Source organism: Felis catus, chromosome F1, assembly GCF_018350175.1.
Source record: "Felis catus isolate Fca126 chromosome F1, F.catus_Fca126_mat1.0, whole genome shotgun sequence".
Classification (NCBI taxonomy): Eukaryota; Metazoa; Chordata; class Mammalia; order Carnivora; family Felidae; genus Felis; species Felis catus.
In genome coordinates, this window is record NC_058384.1 from 21,389,097 (window position 1) to 21,410,094 (window position 20,998).

At 40.0% G+C, this 20,998-nt stretch overlaps 1 protein-coding gene across 7 annotated transcripts in view; it reads right to left on the reverse strand.

The window, feature by feature from the left end:
• The window catches only part of LOC102899478, a 51,905-nt gene that overhangs the window by 17,472 nt on the left and 13,435 nt on the right, over window positions 1–20,998 (reverse strand). The window contains exons 1-3 of one of the 7 annotated variants that reach the window (XR_002739127.2): window positions 4,638–7,460; window positions 3,010–3,138; window positions 502–754 (exon numbers count right to left, since the gene is read on the reverse strand). Coding sequence is in view for 4 of the 7 variants with exons in the window: in XM_045049325.1 (XP_044905260.1) it covers window positions 609–754; window positions 3,010–3,138; window positions 4,638–4,983 (621 nt within the window). In the remaining 3 variants the exon portion in view is untranslated. Of the gene's footprint in view, window positions 1–260; window positions 755–3,009; window positions 3,139–3,492; window positions 4,067–4,637; window positions 7,505–20,998 lie in introns of those variants that run through there. The other 6 variants (XR_006592094.1, XM_045049325.1, XM_045049327.1 and 3 more) reach the window with 6 other exon arrangements.

Sequence of the window (20,998 nt, forward strand, 5' to 3'; positions counted from 1 at the left end):
GACAACCATTGAAAAGTTTACCTAAAAGCTTTTTAACTTGACAGGTATTCAATTTACTTATTTTTAACAGTTATGAAGTTTTTGTGGATGTTCTAAACATGAGATTTCAGACAAAATTAACCATTCTCCGAAGCTATTTTGTTGTTGAAAAATTTTGCAGCCTAAATAATATGAAATTATTTAACTTCTAGTAACTGAGCAGAGTAGACGTTTTCACTTACAGGTCTATTTTAATTAACTCAAAAACCTTAAATTATTTGTAATGCCAAATATTTACCAGGTCATATGAACCTGAAATTTATTTGGATTAAGTTTGTATCTTATTTTGGAGAGTTTATGAATACTAAATTTATACAAATGCTTGTTAAATAGAGCTGTTTTACAAATTAATTTTGGCAGTAACATCCAGGAACAAAAAAATATCCTACCCCTAAATGACATACACACATATATAGACAAATACATCTCAGAGCTTTGGTTTTAAAACAATATAAAACTTACCAGTTTTTGAATCGTAGGGGGAATATTAATTTTCTCAGATGATTCAAGTCATTTGCTATTTTTGGAGAGGTCTTTTAAGACTGGTATTTGTCCCTGGAAGTAATCTTCTAGAAGCTGTGATCTATAGTTTGGGCAAGAGTACTAATTGCACTTTGTATTTTTAACAAGGCCTCTTTCCTTCCATTTTTTTCTTTTTCATTTTCAAGAGATTGTGGGCTGTGTTTACACTTCAAAGACACAACGAAATCTGTAACTTTAAGGGACAGAGAAGAAATCTAAGTTTGTAAGTGCTTTAAGGACAGCTCAATTTTGTTCCAATGTCCTGATCTTTTATAATATCTACAAGCATTTTGAGAGGAATAGGTCACTTTGGGGATTGGTAAAATAGGTGGGTTTTGACCTTTTTTCTAGATTTGCAGTTCTGGTTCTGTAGGGATTGGCAAGGCAAGAACTGTAATTACAACCTGAATATCAAGGGACTAACCCACCTTTCTAACTTCTTTCTGTCAGGGAGATTGAAAAGACTTATGCCTTTGTAAAGTCTGTGTACAGCATTTTGAATACACAGTTCTGCCTTGGCTTTGAATATTGGCCTTTAGCTGATGATTTGTAGGAGGGCGTAGGAGAAATTTTCGTCATCTGTTTTCTCTGTGATGGGGTGCTGTGAATCATCATGAATCTTTCTAATTTTTCTCTAAGTTTGGTAGGATCTTCTAAAAGATTTGCTGTCCAGGGGACACGAATTTCTTTCTAGTGGGGAGTTTAGGATAAATGTGCAAAGGACAATGCATGAGAATGCCTGAAGCCAGGAGAGCCTGATTGCAGAGCCCTAAAAAGTAGAAGGAATTACAAGGACCACCTTCTGCTAAATTTACTTTCTGGTTTTCAGGATTTGCATGAGTAACCTGTATAATTTGGCCTAAAGATTAGGCCAGAGTGCTCTCTGTAAATCCTGGAGGAAGAAGCAGTTGGAGGCCAGAGATTTTGAGAAGGAAACTTTACATTGAATGTAGATATTAAAATGAAAAATCAGAAATTAGACTTATTAAAGGAGTCCGTAAGACCAGCCATTCTATAAAGCTTTTTTTCTTTCTTTAAAGGATCCATCATCTGGCCATTGATGAATAGGATCTTCTTAATCTTACTGATGACCCAGACCAATAAACATTTTTTTTTAATGGAAAGACCCTGAGGCAACTTTCCAGTCTGAGATTATGGACACAGAGGTGCCCTTGGCCCTCATTATTGAAAAGTTTTTGCCCGAAAATGGTATAAGAAAACAAAGGCCTTCATTGTACCGGAAGTAAGAATGGTGTCATCAAGATAGTTTCTCTGGTCTCCTGTGAAAATATGACACCTCTCCAGTCACGGACATGCTAGTCCATGACACTGAACAGGCACTACTGGAATGGTACATTCCAGCACTAACATAACAAGCAACAAAGGCTGAGATGAAAAATGTGTTTTATGGGCTGGGACCCCTTATGAGAAACTCCCCTGAAAGCTGGAATGGCCAGAAAAAGAATGTTGCTTATAACTGCATACCTTTTCAAGGTTTATTTATTTTTGGGACAGAGAGAGACAGAGCATGAACAGGGGAGGGGCAGAGAGAGAGGGAGACACAGAATCGGAAACAGGCTCCAGGCTCTGAGCCATCAGCCCAGAGCCCGACGCGGGGCTCGAACTCCCGGACCGCGAGATCGTGACCTGTCTGAAGTCGGACGCTTAACTGACTGCGCCACCCAGGCGCCCCGAAAAAAAAATTTTTTTTAATGTTTATTTATTTATTTTATTTTTATTTCTTTTTCCCAACGTTTATTTATTCTTGGGACAGAGAGAGACAGAGCATGAATGGGGCAGGGGCAGAGAGAGAGGGAGACACAGAATCGGAAACAGGCTCCAGGCTCTGAGCCATCAGCCCAGAGCCTGACGTGGGGCTCGAACTCCCGGACCGCGAGATCGTGACCTGGCTGAAGTCGGACGCTTAACCGACTGCGCCACCCAGGCGCCCCAATAACTGCGTCCCTTTAAACAGCCTATTTGGCCACCAAGGTGCACTCAGATAGTGCATCCTCTGGATGATGGAGACCAGAGGGAATATTCTCACCAGTCACAAAGCCAAGCTCTCAAGTATATAAAGACAGACAAAAGGAAAAGCCTTGTGAATTTTTTTTTTTTTTTTTCATAGAGGACCCACAGCAAAGTTTGTCTAAACAGATGCTGGCTCAAACAGCAGGACCTATACCTGTAAGGACCTATACCTGCATTCTTTCCCTATAGTAATTCTTTTTCATGAAGCAAAAAAGCGATTCCGTCTCTAGAAGGAGTTGAGTTATTCCAACCAAGAGTAGTCCATCAAATTTACAAGAGTTGCTAAGTCCAAGGAACTGGTTACACAAATATTTTCTTCTGCTAATCTAAATTTAGAGAAAAAGGACTCTCCCCACGCTTGCTCTGTCAGACACTGAAGGCAGAGAACCAGAAAGCTATTGTGGTAAAGATTCTTACCTTCTGCCAGCTGTTGATCAGATGTGTTGGCATCTCTCAGCTGCAGCAGCCTCAAAGCAAACAGTATCCAGTCTGGGAAATTTATCCCACCCCTACGCCAACTGACGGGGAAGAAAATTTCTTCTCTACCTTTAGTTGACATGAGAAGATTCACATGAGAAAAAAAGAAAAAAAAGTCAAATTATGTGTGCATAGAGGCCCTAAGAAATCAATGACGCAGGCATGTAGGTTTTACATGTTTTAGACAAATATAAATCTGTGAGGAATGGACAGGACAAACAAAACTTATGTTCAAGAGCTTCAATTAGTAAAGAATTCTAAACAAGATTTGGGCTGAGGTAATAAATTAGTAAAAGTGACACAGTTTGTCTATAGAGGGTTTTTCAGCCCTGAATTACCTTTTTTTCTGATGAGAAGAATCTCTCTCCTCCTTCTGGTACAGGGAGGGTACCTTTCACACAGGAGATGTAGTCATTGCTTTCAGGCGACAAAGGAAGGTCACTGGCCATTTTTAAAGTAACTTTAATTCAAAATAATTAATATCTCACTGTGGAAATTTTTGGGTGGCCTTCTCTGGGCCCCTCCACTGGTAAACCTGGGACCTCATCAGGCAGCCAGACCGAATGGAGACTTGCCAGTTTAATGCTGCTGTCTCAGAAAAATTTTCAGGAGGAGGGTTCCCTCTGTCCTGGAGGCCATGTAGGTAGTTTGGGACAACCGGTACTACACATTCCTGAAGGTTCTAGGCTGCCCAAGGCTGGAACTGCACAAGCACAGGCCACACAGGTCAGGGAAGCCAGGGACCTGTTAAAAGGCAAGGGTCAGGAGGCTGGGTCACAAGAATAGGCTGTAGGGGGTACCAGGCATCTGCCTAATTGCAAACACCAACCTACATGAATGTGCGTATTCCCCCCTGAAGACAGAGCTGGAGGAAACTGAACTGCTTTGCCAAGGTGTAGACGGGCTGACTGATGGGGTATCCTCCAACAAGAGACATCTGGGAGTCTTGATTACTGGATTTGTTCTGGAAAGCCAGTCTTGTTTCTTCCAGCGATGCCTTTAAGGGGGAATACGCACATTTGTGTAGGTTAGGGCTTAGAATTAGGCAGATGCCATGGATCCTCAAAAGCCCACTCTTGAGATCTGAACTCTCCCAACGTTATCCAGTTCCAGGTCCCTGGGTCCCCTGACCTGCATAGCTGGTGTTTGCTTAGTCTGCAGCCCATTAGCCCACTGAGGGTAGCTGTGGGCCTCCAGGCCTGTGGAACTCAGGCCAGTTCCCAACCACCTACATAACCTCCAGGGCAAAGGGATCCCACCCTCAAAAATCTTCTGTGGCAACACCTTTAAACTGGTGACAGTCAGTACACATTTGGCTGCTTGATGGGATCCTGGGCCTCTCCAACAATCAAGGCTCCCAGGTGTCTCTTACTGAAGGGTACCTCATCTAGTTTGCTCAGCCCCACCCTGGCAAGGCAGTCCGGTTTCTTTCAGTGATGTCATCTGGGGCAATATGCACGTTTGTGTAGGTTAGGGCTTGGAATGAAGCAGATGCCTTAGGTCTCCACGATCCTGTTCCTGTGCCACAGCCTCTCCCGTTCGTGCCCATTTCCAGGTTCCCAGCTTACCTGACCTGCGTGGCCTGGGTATTCGCAATTTATCTCCTTCAGGTTCCTTGAGGGATTCAGTTCCTTTAGACCCATGGAGCTTGGACCTTTCCCAAATAATGGCACAGTTTCTGCTATGTTGTGGGCCCACCATGAAAATCACCTGGAAGCAGCAGCCAGTGATTGGCAACAGTCCCCATTTGGGCTTGATGTCTGAGAGTTTTGGGACTTCTGCAACCTTAGACTGAAGGAACTTCTTATTAGATGATACTCTGGCCAGCACTCCCAGACCTGCCCCGCCAATGCAGGCCATTAATTCAAGCTCTGCCTTCAGGGAGTGAATTAGGTTAGGTTTGCATATATACATATGTCTTTTCTTCAAGAGATTCTCTTGTGACCCAGCCTCTCAAGACCATGGCTATGTTTTAGGGCCTGGCTACCCTAAACTGTGCAACACACTCGTGCAGTTCATTTCCTTCAGCTGGCCTGAGACACCAGGAGCCCTCCAGGTGGTTGGAGCTGGGGCCTGTCAACAGCCACCTCCAGGGAGAAATAAATCCATGCCACGACCCTTCATGAATCTGAGGTGACAAATTTAAACTGGCAACATTCAATCCCCATAAACAGGTCCCAGGTTTACCTGCAATCAAGAGTCCTGGGTATCTCTTAAAGCCAACCTTTTAGCTTCCAGCTTAAACCAGGGGCTTCTGTGGGAGCCCTCCTTGTTGGAAAAGCCCAGGACCCGATCAGACAACCAGTCCAAATTGCGATAGACTGTTGCCAGTTTAAATCTACCACTTAATGTTCAAGGGGTGGGCTTGCTGCACTCTGAGGCCATTAAAGGGGTTGGGGGCCACCCAGAGCTCCCTGGGCCTGAGGCCAGGTGACAGAGTGTGGGTTGTACAGGCACAGGCCGCACAGGTCAGGGTAGCCAGACACATAAAACAGGGCAATGTTGGATGAGGCTAGGTCATAGGAGGAGGGTTATGACCTAATGCATAAAGGCCTAACTATCCACAGTGGCACATTCTGCTTAAAGACAGAGCTGTGGAGTTTTCAACTGACTTGCAGGGGAGGAGCTAAAAGCACATGACAGGGTATCCTCCATTTGGAGACACCTTGGGGTCCTGGTTCCTAGAGAAGCATGGGACCCCATCAGGCAACAAAAAAGACAATGGTAACTATGCCTCACTCATTCACCCTACAAAATTGCTCGAGATGCTCTGAGTGATATTTAACTGCAAAGATCCCTGGAGACCTATAAAACTTAAACTCCAGGTGTTGACCTGATCACCCATTTCAGTGAGTTCTAGCCTATATTGAAAAGAACTGAGGAAAACATTCCAGTGCTCTTATTAGGAGCATTGAGTAACAGATGTAGAGAGGAAAGTGTTGGCATAGAAAGTAATCCCCAGAGCAGGAAGAAACCAGTCCCTTTTCTCTTAAGGGCACTAATCCACACCCCAGGAAAAGGATTATTTTAACCCCTTTGACGCTGTTAAATTTAACTAAAAAGCCAGGCCTGTGAAAACAGACAAAACTAAAACAGATGAGAATATGGAACCAATCAGAGACACTGAAGAGCGAGCTTAGACAAGAAATGACAAACATTAGAATGGAATTCTAACAAATTGAAATGGACACAAGCTCAGCAGCTATTAGATTTATGGTCCAAAGAAAAACAAAACATGGTCCTTATTGGAACAGAGATTGTGCAACTTGGACTCATTACCACTGACGCTAAATTGAAACCACACCTTAGAGCATTTGGAGAAAATAATACTAATTTACAAAGATACTTGGGGAGCAGCAACCTAGAGATTAAAATGGCCTATACCTAATATACGTTCCCTAAAACATCTCTATGGAAAACAGCAGGGGAAACTATTAATAATAAAATGATGGCTATTAACTATGATTAATGATAGGGGGCAGATACCCTCACCATTACTTATGGAAGCAACAGAACAAATTTAAAAGGTCAGTCTAAAAGCTGCACCCTGCAGGACAGAGCAGGATTATTCACAGTGTTTGCAGGTGCCAGAAACACAGGACTGATTGGCTTGATAAGAACAACTGAGGAACTAAGTCAAGATAAAGACTACGGCTTACACACACACACACACACACACACACTCACAGAACAGGCTGATACAATATATCAAATCAAAATAGACCATACAGATCTACAGTTATAAGGTCCTATTAGCCTCTGAAACCATTTAGACCACCACCCTTTAAAACAAGTTATAAAAATAGAAATCCAAATAGAAACCTCAAAAACTACATACAGTCTTAGAGAAATGGAAACAACCAAACCTTTAAGTAAATAGACTTACAGAATATAAACCCACATTTGGAGTCACTAACCTATTTATTGTAAACACTAGCTCCTTTATGAAACCTAATCCCATTAATAAGCAAGCCAGGGAGTGCCAAAGAGAGCAAAACCCTATCAGCAGTCTCTGTCTCTAGGCCTAAGCCAGAGGCAATTGCCCATAAGCTACACTGGCCATGTCAACCCTTTTGTAAATAAAAATAACTACAGTATGCCATTATGTTCTTAAAGTTTCCCAAGTAACATTGATACAAGGATATCCTACTAATTTAGAAAACTCTTTCACAATAAAAAGGGACTATTAAAGAATTAGGAGGAAAATTAACCCCAGGGACATGGGTATCTACATTCCTAGCAATGGAAGATAGATATAGGCCACCTCATTACAGCTAAATGCCATATAGGCTGCAGTTTAGAAAACATTCTTGGATGAAATCTTGCCATTTTCCACTACGTGGATGGAACTAGAGGGTATCATGCTTAGCGAAATTAGAGAAAGACAAATATCATGATTTCACGCATATGGAGAATTTAAGATACAAACCAGATGAACATAAGGGAAGGGAAGCAAAAATAAAAACCGAGAGGGGGACAAAACATAAGAGACTCTTAAATATAGAGAACAAACAGGGTTGCTGAGGGATTGTGGGTGGGGGATGGGCTAAATGGGTGAGGGGCTTACAGGAGAACACTTGTTGGGATGAGCACTGGGCCCTATACATAGGGGATGAATCACTCGAATCTACTCTTGAAATCATTATACCATTATATGCTAACTTGGATGTAAATTAAAAAATAAATTAAAAAAAACATTCTTGGAATGGATGATAGGACATACAAAAATCAAGGTAAACATTTAGGAACTCATAAATAAATTACTGTGCCTACTCTTTTGTCATATATTAACCCAATCTGGCCCATTAAAAAGCCAGACATATCATATAGATTTACAGTAGATTATAGGAATTTAAACACTCTTCCCAAATTGAGGGAGCACTCTCATATATAGATGCTATCATAAATATCACCACTGGATCTGGAACTGATTACCTGGTGATAGATTTATCTGACATGTTCTTTGCTATTCTAATTGGTGAGGAAAGCCAACCCATGACTGCAGTCACATGGGAAGGCAGACAATACCAGTTTACTAGGGTATCACAGGATACCTTAACAGCTCAGTAAGAGCCCACAACCATCTAACACAAGACATTCAGGCCTTTGATGAAAACACAACACCTACAAACCAGCATTATGCATATTAATGATATCCTTATATGTGATAATTTGAAAGAACAAAGGGTAAAAAATAGAGTTAATTTAATTCCATCCATATGAATCCAAGTAATGACCAAGGATCCCAAGCTACAGTAAAATTTCTAGGCATGAGTAGGTCCCCTGAAGGCAGAAAAATATCAGACCCAGTCATAAAGAACATAGATTGCATACCAGCCAATTGAAAAGCTCAGCTGGGTACTCCATGAGGCCCTACAAAATACAGAGCCACTGACAAAAAACAAATGAATTATACTTCACACAACAGCCTATTCTGGAATGGGTAAAGCAGACTCTGGACAGAGGGAAACTATTCCTGACCATAAATTCTTATCACGGAAATGGCATATTTCTAGGCAGGACAAATGGATGGAGGACCAACCCTCTGCATAAGCTAAGCTAATCTCAGCAAAGCCAGTAGTGGTGCCAGATGTTCAAAGGGTGAGCCCATCTGAGCTCAGGTGATCGGGCAATCAGGAGCACCCTTGCCTATGGCTCAACAATACACGGTCTATAGATGGATCACCTCCATGACATCATCTGAATTATGCTGTCTGTTCATGGCCTTGAGGACTAATGATGGTCTAACCCCAACAGAATCAGGTTCAGAAGAATCAGCACAATATGCTCAACAAATAGTCATAAAATAGGTGATTGAATAGTCTGTTAATGAGAATCAGAATGAAGTATAACTTTTCTCAGACTAAATGGGCAGTAGCTAATGGAGTAGCTCTTTGGTCAGGAACATGTTGAGGAAATCATGCAAATGAGAAATAAGAACATATGGGGTAAGGACACATGGCAGAATATAGCACTAGCTGACATCTCCATATTCATGACATATATCAAAAGGACAATGCTGAAGGAACCAAATAACCAGGTAGACAAACTCACTAGGAAAACTAAAGAGGCAAAGATTTCTAAAATTTAACTTTAAAAACCTGAATGATTTAGGGACTTTTGGGGAGGATGGTGGAGTAGGAGGACCCCAGGCTCACCTCATCCCATGGATACAACTAGAAAACACATCAGTGTAAATAACCCAGAAGATAACCCAAAGACTGACCGAATAATCTCCACAACTAAGTGTAGAGAAGAGGCCACATCAAAGAGTGTAAGAAGGGCAAAGACACAGGAACTAAATAGACTCACTGGACTTTCTGTGGGAAGGAGGGACACTATGGGCATGGAGAAGGGAGAGAAACAGATCCGCACACTGGGAAGCCTGCATAGGGAAGATGATTCCCTATAGCATTTGGCTTTGAAAACTAGAGGGGCTGAATTTTGTGAGTTCTTACAACCAATGGAATGTAAAACCTGGAATTAAAAAAAAAATTAGTGGGCTAGGCTCTAGGAGAGTTGGGAGAATAAAAGGAAACCTTTCATGCCATTAAAGGGACAGTACAACAAACAGGCCACAAAGATACAACATAGAAGCAGAGTTTGAAAAATTCTTGGAGCATAAGGGAGGGAGAATTGTTTACTAATCTCAAAGTGTGTCCCTGAGATACAGAAATTGCTGGGGAAGTCCCCCAGGAACAAAGGAACTGGCAGGTGCCATTTCCTCCCTCACTCCCAGTATAAACACAAAACCATTTGGGGCATCCACTACCTAACTTACTAGCACTGCCAGCCTGCTGCCCCACTCCCTTGTGCTGTGCTTTGGCAGATCTTTCCTCTCTAATATGCTCTTGGCCAGAAACCATACAGGGCAGTGCCACAGGTCTGGCAGTGTGCAAACAGCCCCAGTAGTGGCCAGCACCACTCCAAAGTGACTCTTTTTCTTTTTCCCCTCCCCACCCACTCAAAGTGATTCTTGCCCTAGAAAAATGGAAATATAATCACACATACTAGCCAGACAGGCCACAGAAGTGGGCTGGAGGCCCTACCCACCAACAAAAGCTTCTCAGGGGACAACACAAGGAAAGTGCCCTGCAGTTTTGTACTACTGCATCTCTGGCAAATACCTGGTCTAACTCAACTCAAGCCCAAGGTATCCCCAGACTGACCCACAAACACCACAAGGACCAAACACTATCTGCGACAGGCAAAAAGAACCACTGCAGATGACTGAAGGAAAAAGCAGCTCAGCCACAATAGTAGAGGGTATGTATCACACATAGGAGACAACCCTGAAGCATCAAGTTCTGGTGAATAGAGGACACTGCACAACAGGGCACTACAGAACCTCTTCTTTATAAGGTCATTACTTTCAAGTGCAAGAGACAAACCTCTCTTTCCTAACACACAGAAAGAGACACAGAGTTAGATAAAATGAGGAGACAGAGGAATATGTTCCAAACGAAAGATCAGAACAAAATCACAGCATGGGATAATAATAAGTGATATGCCTGATAATTTACAGTAATGATCATAAAGATACTGACTGGGCTTCAGAAAAGAGTGTAGGAAAACAGTGAGACCCTTAACAATGAGATAAAAAATAACCAATTAGAGATAAAGAACACAATAAATAAAATTAAAAATACACTAGATTGAATAAATAGATGAGACAAAGCAGATGAATCAGCAACCTGGAGTATACAATAATAGAAAGTAATCAAGTTGAGCAAGATAGAGGAAAAAAAATTATGCAAAATGAGAATAGACTAGGGAACACATCGTCATTATCAAGTGTAATAACATTTGCATTATAGGGATCCCAGAAGAAGTAGAGAGAAAGGGGGGCAGAAAATTTATTTGAAGAAATAATAGCTGAAAACTTCTCTAATCTAGGGAAGGAAACAGAAATCCAGATCAAGAAGGCACGGAGATCTCCCAACCAAATCAACCCAAGGAGGTCTACACCAATATACATAGTAGTTAAGATGTCAAAAGAAGTAGTGATAGAGAATTTTAAAGGCAACAAGAATAAAAAAAGCAGTTATATACAAAGGAAACCCTATAAGGCTATCAGCTGATTTTTCAGCAGAAACTTTGCAGGGAGAAGTGAGTAGCATGATATATTCAAAGTGCTGAAAAGAGGGGCACCTGGGCGGCGTAGTCAGTTGAGCTTCCAACTTCGGCTCAGGTCACGATCTCACAGTTCGTGGGTTCAAGCCCCACGTTGGGCTCTGTGCTGACAGCTCAGAGCCTGGAGCCTGCTTCGGATTCTTTGTCTCCCCCTCTGTCTGCCCCTCTCTGGCTTACACTCTTTGTTTTTGAGAGGGAGAGAAAGACAAACATTAAAAAAAAAAAAGAAACAAAGTGCTGAAAAGAAAAATAATCTGCAGCCAAGAAGACTCTACCCAGCAAGGCTATCATTCAGAATAAAAGGATAAAGAGTCTCCCAGACAAACAAAAGTTAAAGGAATTCATGGCCACTAAGCCAGACCTACAAGAAATGTTAAAGGGGACTCTTAGACTGGAAAGGAAAGACCATAAGCACGAATAAGCAAAATGGGAAGCATAAACGCAGTAAAAATAAGTACATCTGTAAAAATCAGTCAAGGGAATAAAAAAAAGGGATATACTGTATGATGCCATATTCGTAAAGCATGGGGAGGAGTAAAGAATGGGTTCAAACTTAAGCAAACATCGACTTAATATAGACTGTTAAACACAAAGGATGTTATATACAAACTGCTAACCACACATCAAAAACCAGTAATAGATATGCAAAAAATAAAGAGAAAGGAATCCAAGTATATCAGTAAAGAAAGCCAGCTAATCGGAAGATATGAGAGCAGAGAACAAAATGGAGAAAAACTACAAAAACCACCATAAAAAAAGTAACAAAAAGGCAATAAATATAATCCTATCAGTTGTTTATTTGAATGTGAATGGGCTGAACACTCTAAGCAAAATACATATAGTGATGGAATGGATTAAAAAAAACAAAACAAAAATAAGACCTATCTATATGCTGCCTACAAGAGACTCATTTTAGACCTGAAGACACATGTAGATTAAAAGTGAGGGGATAGAGAATATTAACCAAGCAAATATATTTTAAAAGAAATCTGGGGTAGCAATACTTAGATCAAATGGACTTTAAAACAGATCTCCTTGGTGGTGGAGGCCGAAAGGACAATGGAATCCCTTCTGGATTTCCCTGAGCGTCTTAAGATGACCCTGGACTTACTGTGTGGACAGAGAGAGCAGGCCTAGCTTATTATATCATTCTGATTGTCAATGGACACCATTTGAGGGCCCATCAGGCTCTTTTGGCTGCTTGAATTATACATTTTAGAAGTTACTGTGAGGTTAAGAGATGTGTGAGGAAGTACTTTGAAAATAGAAAATTCCAGAAATACAGGAGTGCTGGCAGGAAGATGGCAGCATAGGAGGACGCTGGGCTCACCGTGTCCTGCTGACCACTTAGATTCCACCCACATCTGCCTAAATAACCCAGAAAACTGCCGGAAGACTAGCAGAACGGACTCTCCAGAGCCAAGCGTAGACGAGAGGCCCATGGAAGAGGGTCTGCCTCCCTCCTGGTGCTGCAAGGCCCCTCCTGAAGCGGACCACCAAAGGCAAAGGGAGCTGAGTCTGCCCCTCCTGCCCCTGTGCACCTTGCGAATCCACCCTGGCTAATATGCCAGATCCCATCGAAGCAGCACCACAAGCCTGGCAGTGTGCAAGTAGCCCAGACAGGGGCCACACCACTCCACAGTGAGTCCCGCCCCTGGGAGAGGGGAAGATAAGGTACATGCCAGTCTGACTGTGGCCCCAGCGGTGGGCTGGGGGTAGACATCAGGTCTGACTGCGGCCCTGCCCACCAACGCAAGTTATTCCAGACGGACACAGAGGAAGAGCCCTGCAGTTTGGAGCCACCCCAGGGACTACCCAAAATGACAAAACAGACGAATTCTCCTCAAAAGAAACTCCAGGAATTAGTGACAGCTAACGAACTGATCAAAATGATTTAAGCAATGTAACAGAAAATGAATTTAAAATAATAGTCATAAAATTAATCGCTGGGCTTGAAAAAAGTATAGAGGACAGCAGATAATATTACTACAGAGATCAAGGGACTAAGAAACAGTTAGGAGGAGCTAAAAAATGCTATAAATGAGCTGCAAAATAAAATGGAGGCGACCACAGCTCAGATTGAAGAGGCAGAGGAGAGAATATGTGAATTAGAAGATAAAATTATGGAAAAAGAGGAAGCTGAGAAAGAGAGATAAAAAAATCCAGGAGTATGAGGGCAGAATTAGAGAACTAAGGGACACAATTAAACGCAATAACATGCACATAATTGGGATTCCAGAGGAGGAAGAGAGACAAAGGTGCCGAAGGTGTACTTGAAGAAATCATAGCTGAGAACTTCCCTGATCTGGGGAAGGAAAAAGGCATTGAAATCCAAGAGGCACAGAGAACTCCCTTCAGACGTAACTTGAATCGATCTTCTGCATGACATGTCATAGTCAAACTGGCAAAATACAAGGATAAAGAGAAAATTCTGAAAGCAGCTAGGGATAAACATGCTCTAACATATAAAGGGAGACTGATAAGACTAGTGACGGATTTATCTACTGAAACTTGGCAGGCCAGAAAGGAATGGCGGGAAATCTTCAATGTGCTGAACAGAAAAAAACATGCAGCTGAGAATCCTCTATCCAGCAAGTCTGTCATTTAGAATAGGAGAGATAAAGGTCTTCTCAAACAAAAACTGAAGGAATTTGTCACCACTAAACCAGCCCTACAAGAGATCCTAAGGGGGATTCTGTGAGACAAGGTACCAGAGACATCACTACAAGCATGAAACCTACAGACATCACAATGACTTTAACCCATATCTGTCTATAATAACACTGAATGTAAATGGACTAAATGCGCCAACCAAAAGGCATAGGGTATCAGAATGGATAAAAAAAAAAGACCCATCTATTGGCTGTCTATAAGAGACTTCAGATTGAAAGTGAGGGGATGGAGAACTACCTATCATGCTACTGGAAATCAAAAGAAAGCTGGAGTAGCCATACTTACATCAGACAAACTAGACTTTAAATTAAAGGCTGTAACAAGAGATGAAGGAGGGCATTATATAATAATTACAGGGACTATGCATCAGGAAGAGCTGACAATTATAAATGTCTATGTGCCAAATACGGGAGCCCTCAAATATACAAAACAATCACAAACATAAGCAACCTTATTGATAAGAATGTGGTAATTGCAAGGGACTTTAATACTCCACTTAGAACAATGGATAGATCATCTAGACACAGGATCAATAAAGAACCAAGGGCCCTGAATGATACATTGGATCAGATGGACTTGACAGCTATATTTAGAACTCTGCATCCCAAAGCAACAGAATATACTTTCTTCTACAGTGCACATGGAACATTCTCCAAGATAGATCACATACTGGGTCACAAAACAGCCCTTCATAAGTATACAAGAATTGAGATCATACCATGCATACTTTCAGACCACAATGCTATGAAGTTTGAAATCAACCACAGGAAAAAGTCTGGAAAACCTCCAAAACCATGGAGGTTAAAGAACACCATACTACAGAATGAATGGGTCAACCAGGCAATTAGTGAAGAAATTAAAAAATATATGGAAACAAACGAAAATGAAAATACAACAATCCAAACGCTTTGGGATGCAGCAAAGGCAGTCCTGAGAGGAAAATACATTGCAATCCAGTCCTATCTCAAGAAATAAGAAAAATCCCCAATACAAAATCTAACAGCACACCTAAAGGAAATAGAAGCAGAACAGCAAAGACACCCTAAAACCAGCAGAAGAAGAGAAATAATAAAGATCAGAGCAGACATAAACAATATAGAATCTAAAAAAACTGTAGAGCAGATCAATGAAACCAAGAGTTGTTTTTTTGAAAAAATAAAGAAAATTGATAAACCTCTAGCCAGGCTTCTCAAAAAGAAAAGGGAGATGACCCAAATAGATAAACTCATGAATGAAAATGGAATTATTACAACCAATCCCTCAGAAATACAAGCAATTATCAGGGAATACTATGAAAAATTATATGCCAACAAACTGGATAACCTGGAAGAAATGGACAAATTCCTAAACACCCACACACTCCCAAAACTCAAACAGGAAGAAATAGAAAGCTTGAACAGATCCATAACCAGCGAAGAAATTGAATCAGTTATCAAAAATCTCCCAACAAATAAGAGTCCAGGACCAGATAGCTTCCCAGGGGAGTTCTACCAGACGTTTAAAGCAGAGATAATACCTATCCTTCTCAAGCTATTCCAAGAAATAGAAAGGGAAGGAAAACTTCAAGACTCATTCTATGAAGCCAGCATAACTTTGATTCCTAAACAAGACAGAGACCCAGTAAAAAAAGAGAACTACAGGCCAATATCCCTGATGAATATGGATGCAAAAAATCTCAATAAGATACTAGCAAATCGAATTCAACAACATATAAAAAGAATTATTCACCATGATCGAGTGGGATTCATTCCTGGGATGCAGGGCTGGTTCAACATTCTCAAATCAATCAATGTGATACATCACATTAATAAAAGATAAGAACCATATGATCCTGTCAATCAATGCAGAAAGGGCATTTGACAAAATTCAGCATCCTTTCTTAATAAAAACCCTTGAGAAAGTCGGGATAGAAGGAACATACTTAAACACCATAAATACCATTTATAAAAAGTCCACAGCTAATATCATCCTCAATGGGGAAAAACTGAGAGCTTTCTCCCAGAGATCAGGAACACGACAGGGATGTCCACTCTCACCGCTGTTGTTTAACATAGTGTTGGAAGTTCTAGCATCAGCAATCAGACAACAAAAGGAAATCAAAGGCATCAAAATTGGCAAAGATGAAGTCAAGCTTTCACTTTTGCAGATGACATGATATTATACATGGAAAACCTGACAGACTCCACCAAAAGTCTGCTAGAACTGATACATGAATTCAGCAAAGTCGCAGGATACAAAAATCAATGTACAGAAATCAGTTGCTTTCTTCTACACTAATAACGAAGCAACAGAAAGACAAATAAACTGATCCCATTCACAACTGCACCAAGAAGCATAAAATATCTAGGAATAAACCTAACCAAAGATGTAAAAGATCTGTATGCTGAAAACTATAGAAAGCTTATGAAGGACATTGAAGAAGATATAAAGAAATGGAAAAACATTCTGTGCTCATGGATTTGAAGAATAAATATCGTTAAAATGTCAATACTACCCAAAGGTATCTACACATTCAGTGCAATCCCAATCAAAATCGCACCAGCATTCTTCTCGAAGCTAGAACAAGCAATCATAAAATTTGTATGGAACCATAAAAGACCCTGAATAGCCAAAGTAATTTTGAAGAAGAAGACCAAAGCAGGAGGCATCACAATCCCAGACTTTAGCCTCTACTACAAAGCTGTAATCATCAAGACATCATGGTACTGGCACAAAAACAAACACATAGACCAATGGAATAGAATAGAAACCCCAGAACTAAACCCACAAAAGTATGGCCAACTAATCTTTGACAAAGCAGGAAAGAATATCCAATGGAAAAAAGACAGTCCCTTTAACAAATGGTGCTGGGAGAACTGGACAACAACATGCAGAAGGATGAAACTAGACCACTTTCTTACACCATTCACAACAACAAACTCAAAATGGATAAAGGACCTGAATGTGAGACAGGAAACCATCAAAACCCTAGAGGAGAAAGCAGGAAAAAACCTCTCTGACCTCAGCCACAGCAATTTCTTACTTGACACATCCCCAAGGGCAAGGGAATTAAAAGCAAAAATGAACTACTGGGACCACACGAAGATAAAAAGCTTCTGCACAGCAAAGGAAACAATCAACAAAACTAAAAGGCAACCGACGGAATGGGAAAAGATATTTTCAAATGACATATCGGACAAAGGGCTAGTATCCAAAATCTATAAAGAGCTCACCAAACTCCACACCCAAAAAGCAAATAATCCAGTGAAGAAATGGGCAGAAAATATGAATAGACACTTCTCTAAAGAAGACATCCGGATGGCCAACAGGCACATGAAAAGATGCTCAACATCGCTCCTCATCAGGGAAATACAAATCAAAACCACACTGAGATATCACCTCACGCCAGTCAGAGTGGCTAAAATGAACCAATCAGGAGACTATAGATCCTGGAGAGGATGTGGAGAATGGGAACCCTCTTGCACTGTTGGTGGGAATGCAAACTGGTGCAGCCACTCTGGCAAACAATTTGGAGGTTCCTCAAAAAATTAAAAATAAACCTACCCTATGACCCAGCAATAGCACTGCTAGGAATTTACCCAACGGATACAGGAGTGCTGATGCATAGGGGCACTTGTACCCCAATGTTTATAGCAGCACTCTCAACAATAGCCAAATTATGGAAAGAGCCTAAATGTCCATCAACTGATGAATGGATAAAGAAATTGTGGTTTATATACACAATGGAATACTACATGGCAACGATAATGAAATATGGCCTTTTGTAGCAATGTGGATGGAACTGGAGAGTGTTAAGTTGAATACGTCATACAGAGAAAGACAGATACCATATGTTTTCACTCTTATGTGGATCCTGAGAAACTTAACAGAAATCTAGGGGGGAGGGGAAGAAAAAAAAAAAGACGTTAGAGAGGGAGAAAGCCAAAGCATAAGAGACTCTTAAAAACTGAGAACAAACTGAGGGTTGATGGGGGGTGGGAGGGGTGGGGAGGGTGGGTGATGGGTATTGAGGAGGGCACCTTTTGGGATGAGCACTGGGTGTTGCATGGAAACCAATTTCACAATAAATTTCATATTAAAAAAAACCAAAAAGACCCCCCAAAAAACAAATGGACTTTAAAACAAAGACGGGGCGCCTGGGTGGCGCAGTCGGTTAAGCATCCGACTTCAGCCAGGTCACGATCTTGCGGTCCGTGAGTTCGAGCCCCGCGTCAGGCTCTGGGCTGATGGCTCAGAGCCTGGAGACTGTTTCCGATTCTGTGTCTCCCTCTCTCTCTGCCCCTCCCCCGTTCATGCTCTGTCTCTCTCTGTCCCAAAAATAAATAAACATTGAAAAAAAATTTAATAAAAATAAAACAAAGATTAACAAGAGACAAAGGACATTATATAGTAATAAATGGGATAATCCAACAGGAAGAATGAAACACTTGTTAATATTTACACACCCAACATGATCATATCCAAATATTTAAAGCAGTTAATAACAAACACAATGGAAGTACTGGAAAGTAATACAATAATAGTAAGGGACTTTAAGACCCCACTTACATCAATGGCCAGATTATTCATACAGAAAATCAACAAGGAAACAGTGGCTGTGAATGACACATTGGACCAGATGGATTTAACAGATATATTCAGAACATTTCATCCTAAAGCAGAAGAACACACTTTCAAGTGCACATAGGACATTCTCCAGAATAGATCACATATTAGCCTACAAGTTAAATCTCAACAAATTCAAAAAGATCAGTCATTCCATGTATCTTTTACGACCACAGCATTATGAAACTAGAAATCAGCCATAAGAAGATTTTGGAAAGAGCACAAATACATGAGGTTAAATAAAAGGCTACTAAACAAAGAATGGATCAACCAAGAAATCAAAGGGGAAATAAAAAAAATATATGGAGACAAATGAAAATGAAAATGAAAACACAATGGTCCAAAATCTTTGGTATGCAGCAAAAGTTGTTCCAAGAGGGACGTTTGTAACAATACAGGCCTACCTCAAGAAGGAAGACAAATCTCAAACAACCTAGCCTTACACCTAAAGAATTTAGAAAAAGAACAAACAAAATCCAAAACCAATAGAGGGAAGGAAATAAAGATAAGAAACAAAAAAGAAACTAAAACAACAACAACAACAACAACAACAAAACCCCACAATAGAACAGATCAATGAAACCAGGAGTTTGTTCTTTGAAAATATATATAGAAAAAAATTGATAAACCTTAAGCCAGACTCATCAAAGAGAGAACTAAAATAAACAAAATCACAAATGAAAGAGAAATGACTGACACCACAGAAACACAAAAGATTCTAAGAGAATATTTTGAAAAATTATATGCCCACAAACCAGACAACCTAGAAAAAAATGGATAAATTCCTAGAAACAGATAACCTTCCAAAATTGAACCAAGAAGAAGTAGAAAATTTGAACAGACGTATTACTAGCAATGAAATTGAATCAATAATCAAAAAACTCCCCCCAAATAAAAGTCCAGGTGGCTTCATAGGTGAATTCTACCAAACATTTAAAGAAGATAGCTGTTATTCCCAAATTATTCCAAAAAATAGAAAACTTCCAAATTCATTGTATGAGGACTGCATTAACCTAATACCAAAACTAGATAAAGACACTACAAAAAAAAAACAACAAAAAAAACAAAAAAACCCAAACAAACAAAAAAACCCCAAAAAACTACAGGCCAATATCTCTGATAAACACAGATGCAAAAATCCTCAACAAAATATTAGCAAACTGAATCCAACAATATGTTAAAAAAAACATTCACCATAATCAAGTGGGATTTATTCCTAGGATGCAAGGGTGGTTCAATATTCAGAAAATCAATCACTGTGATGCAATCATATCAATAAGAGAATGGATAAAAACCATATAATTATTTCAATAGATGGGAAAAAAAGGAATTTGCCAAAATACAACATTCATTCATGATAAAAACCCTTAATAAAGTGGGTTTAGAGGGAACATACTTCAACATAATAAAAACCATATAGGAAAAAAACCCCACAGCTAACGTTATACTCAATGGTGAAAACTGAGAGCTTTCCTCTTAATATCAGGAACAAGAAAAGGATGTCCACTCTCATTACTTTTATTCAACATAGTAGTAAAAGTCCCAGCCACAGCAATCAGACAAGAAAAAGGAATAAAAGGTCTCCAAATTGGTAAGTAAGAAGTTAAACTTTCACTATTTTCAGATGACAGGATACTATATATAGAAAGCCTGAAAGAATCCACCAAAAAAACCTACTAGAACTGATAAATGAATTCAGTAAAGTCGCAGGATACAAAAATCAATGTACAGAAATCCACTGCATCTCTATACACTAATAATGAAGCAACAGCAAGAGAAATTAATAAAATAATCCCATTTATAATTGCACCAAAAATAATAAATAATAAAATACCTAGAAATAAACTTAACCAAGGAAGTAAAAGACCTGTACTCTGCAAACTGTAACACACTGATGAAAGGAATTAAAGACACAAACAAATGGAAAAATACTCCATGCTCATTGATTGGAAGAACAAATATTATTAAAATGTCTATGCTACCCAAAGCAATCTACATATTTAATGCAATCCCTATCAAAATGCCAACAACATTTTCTACACAACTAGAATAATGCTAAATTTGTGTGAAACCAAAAAAAAAAAAAAACCCAAATAGCCAAAACAATCTTGAAAAACAAAACAAAGCTGTAGGTATCACAATTCTAGATTTTAAGATATACTACAAATCTGTAACAATCAAAACACTATGGTACTGGTACAAAAATAGACACATAAATCAGTGGAATAGGTTAGAAAGCCCAGAAACAAACCCACAATTATATGGTCAATTAATCTTCAACAAAAGAGGCAAGAATATACAGTGGGAAAAGGACAGTCTCTTCAACAAATGGTGTTGGGAAAACTGTACAGCTACAATCAAAAGAATAAAATCAGACCAGTTTCTCACACCATACACAAAAAGAAACTCAACATAGATTAAAGACCTAAATATGAGACCTGAAACCATAAAAATCCTAGAAGAGAGCACAGGTTGCAATTTCTCTGACAGCAGCTATAGCAATATTTTTCTAGATCTG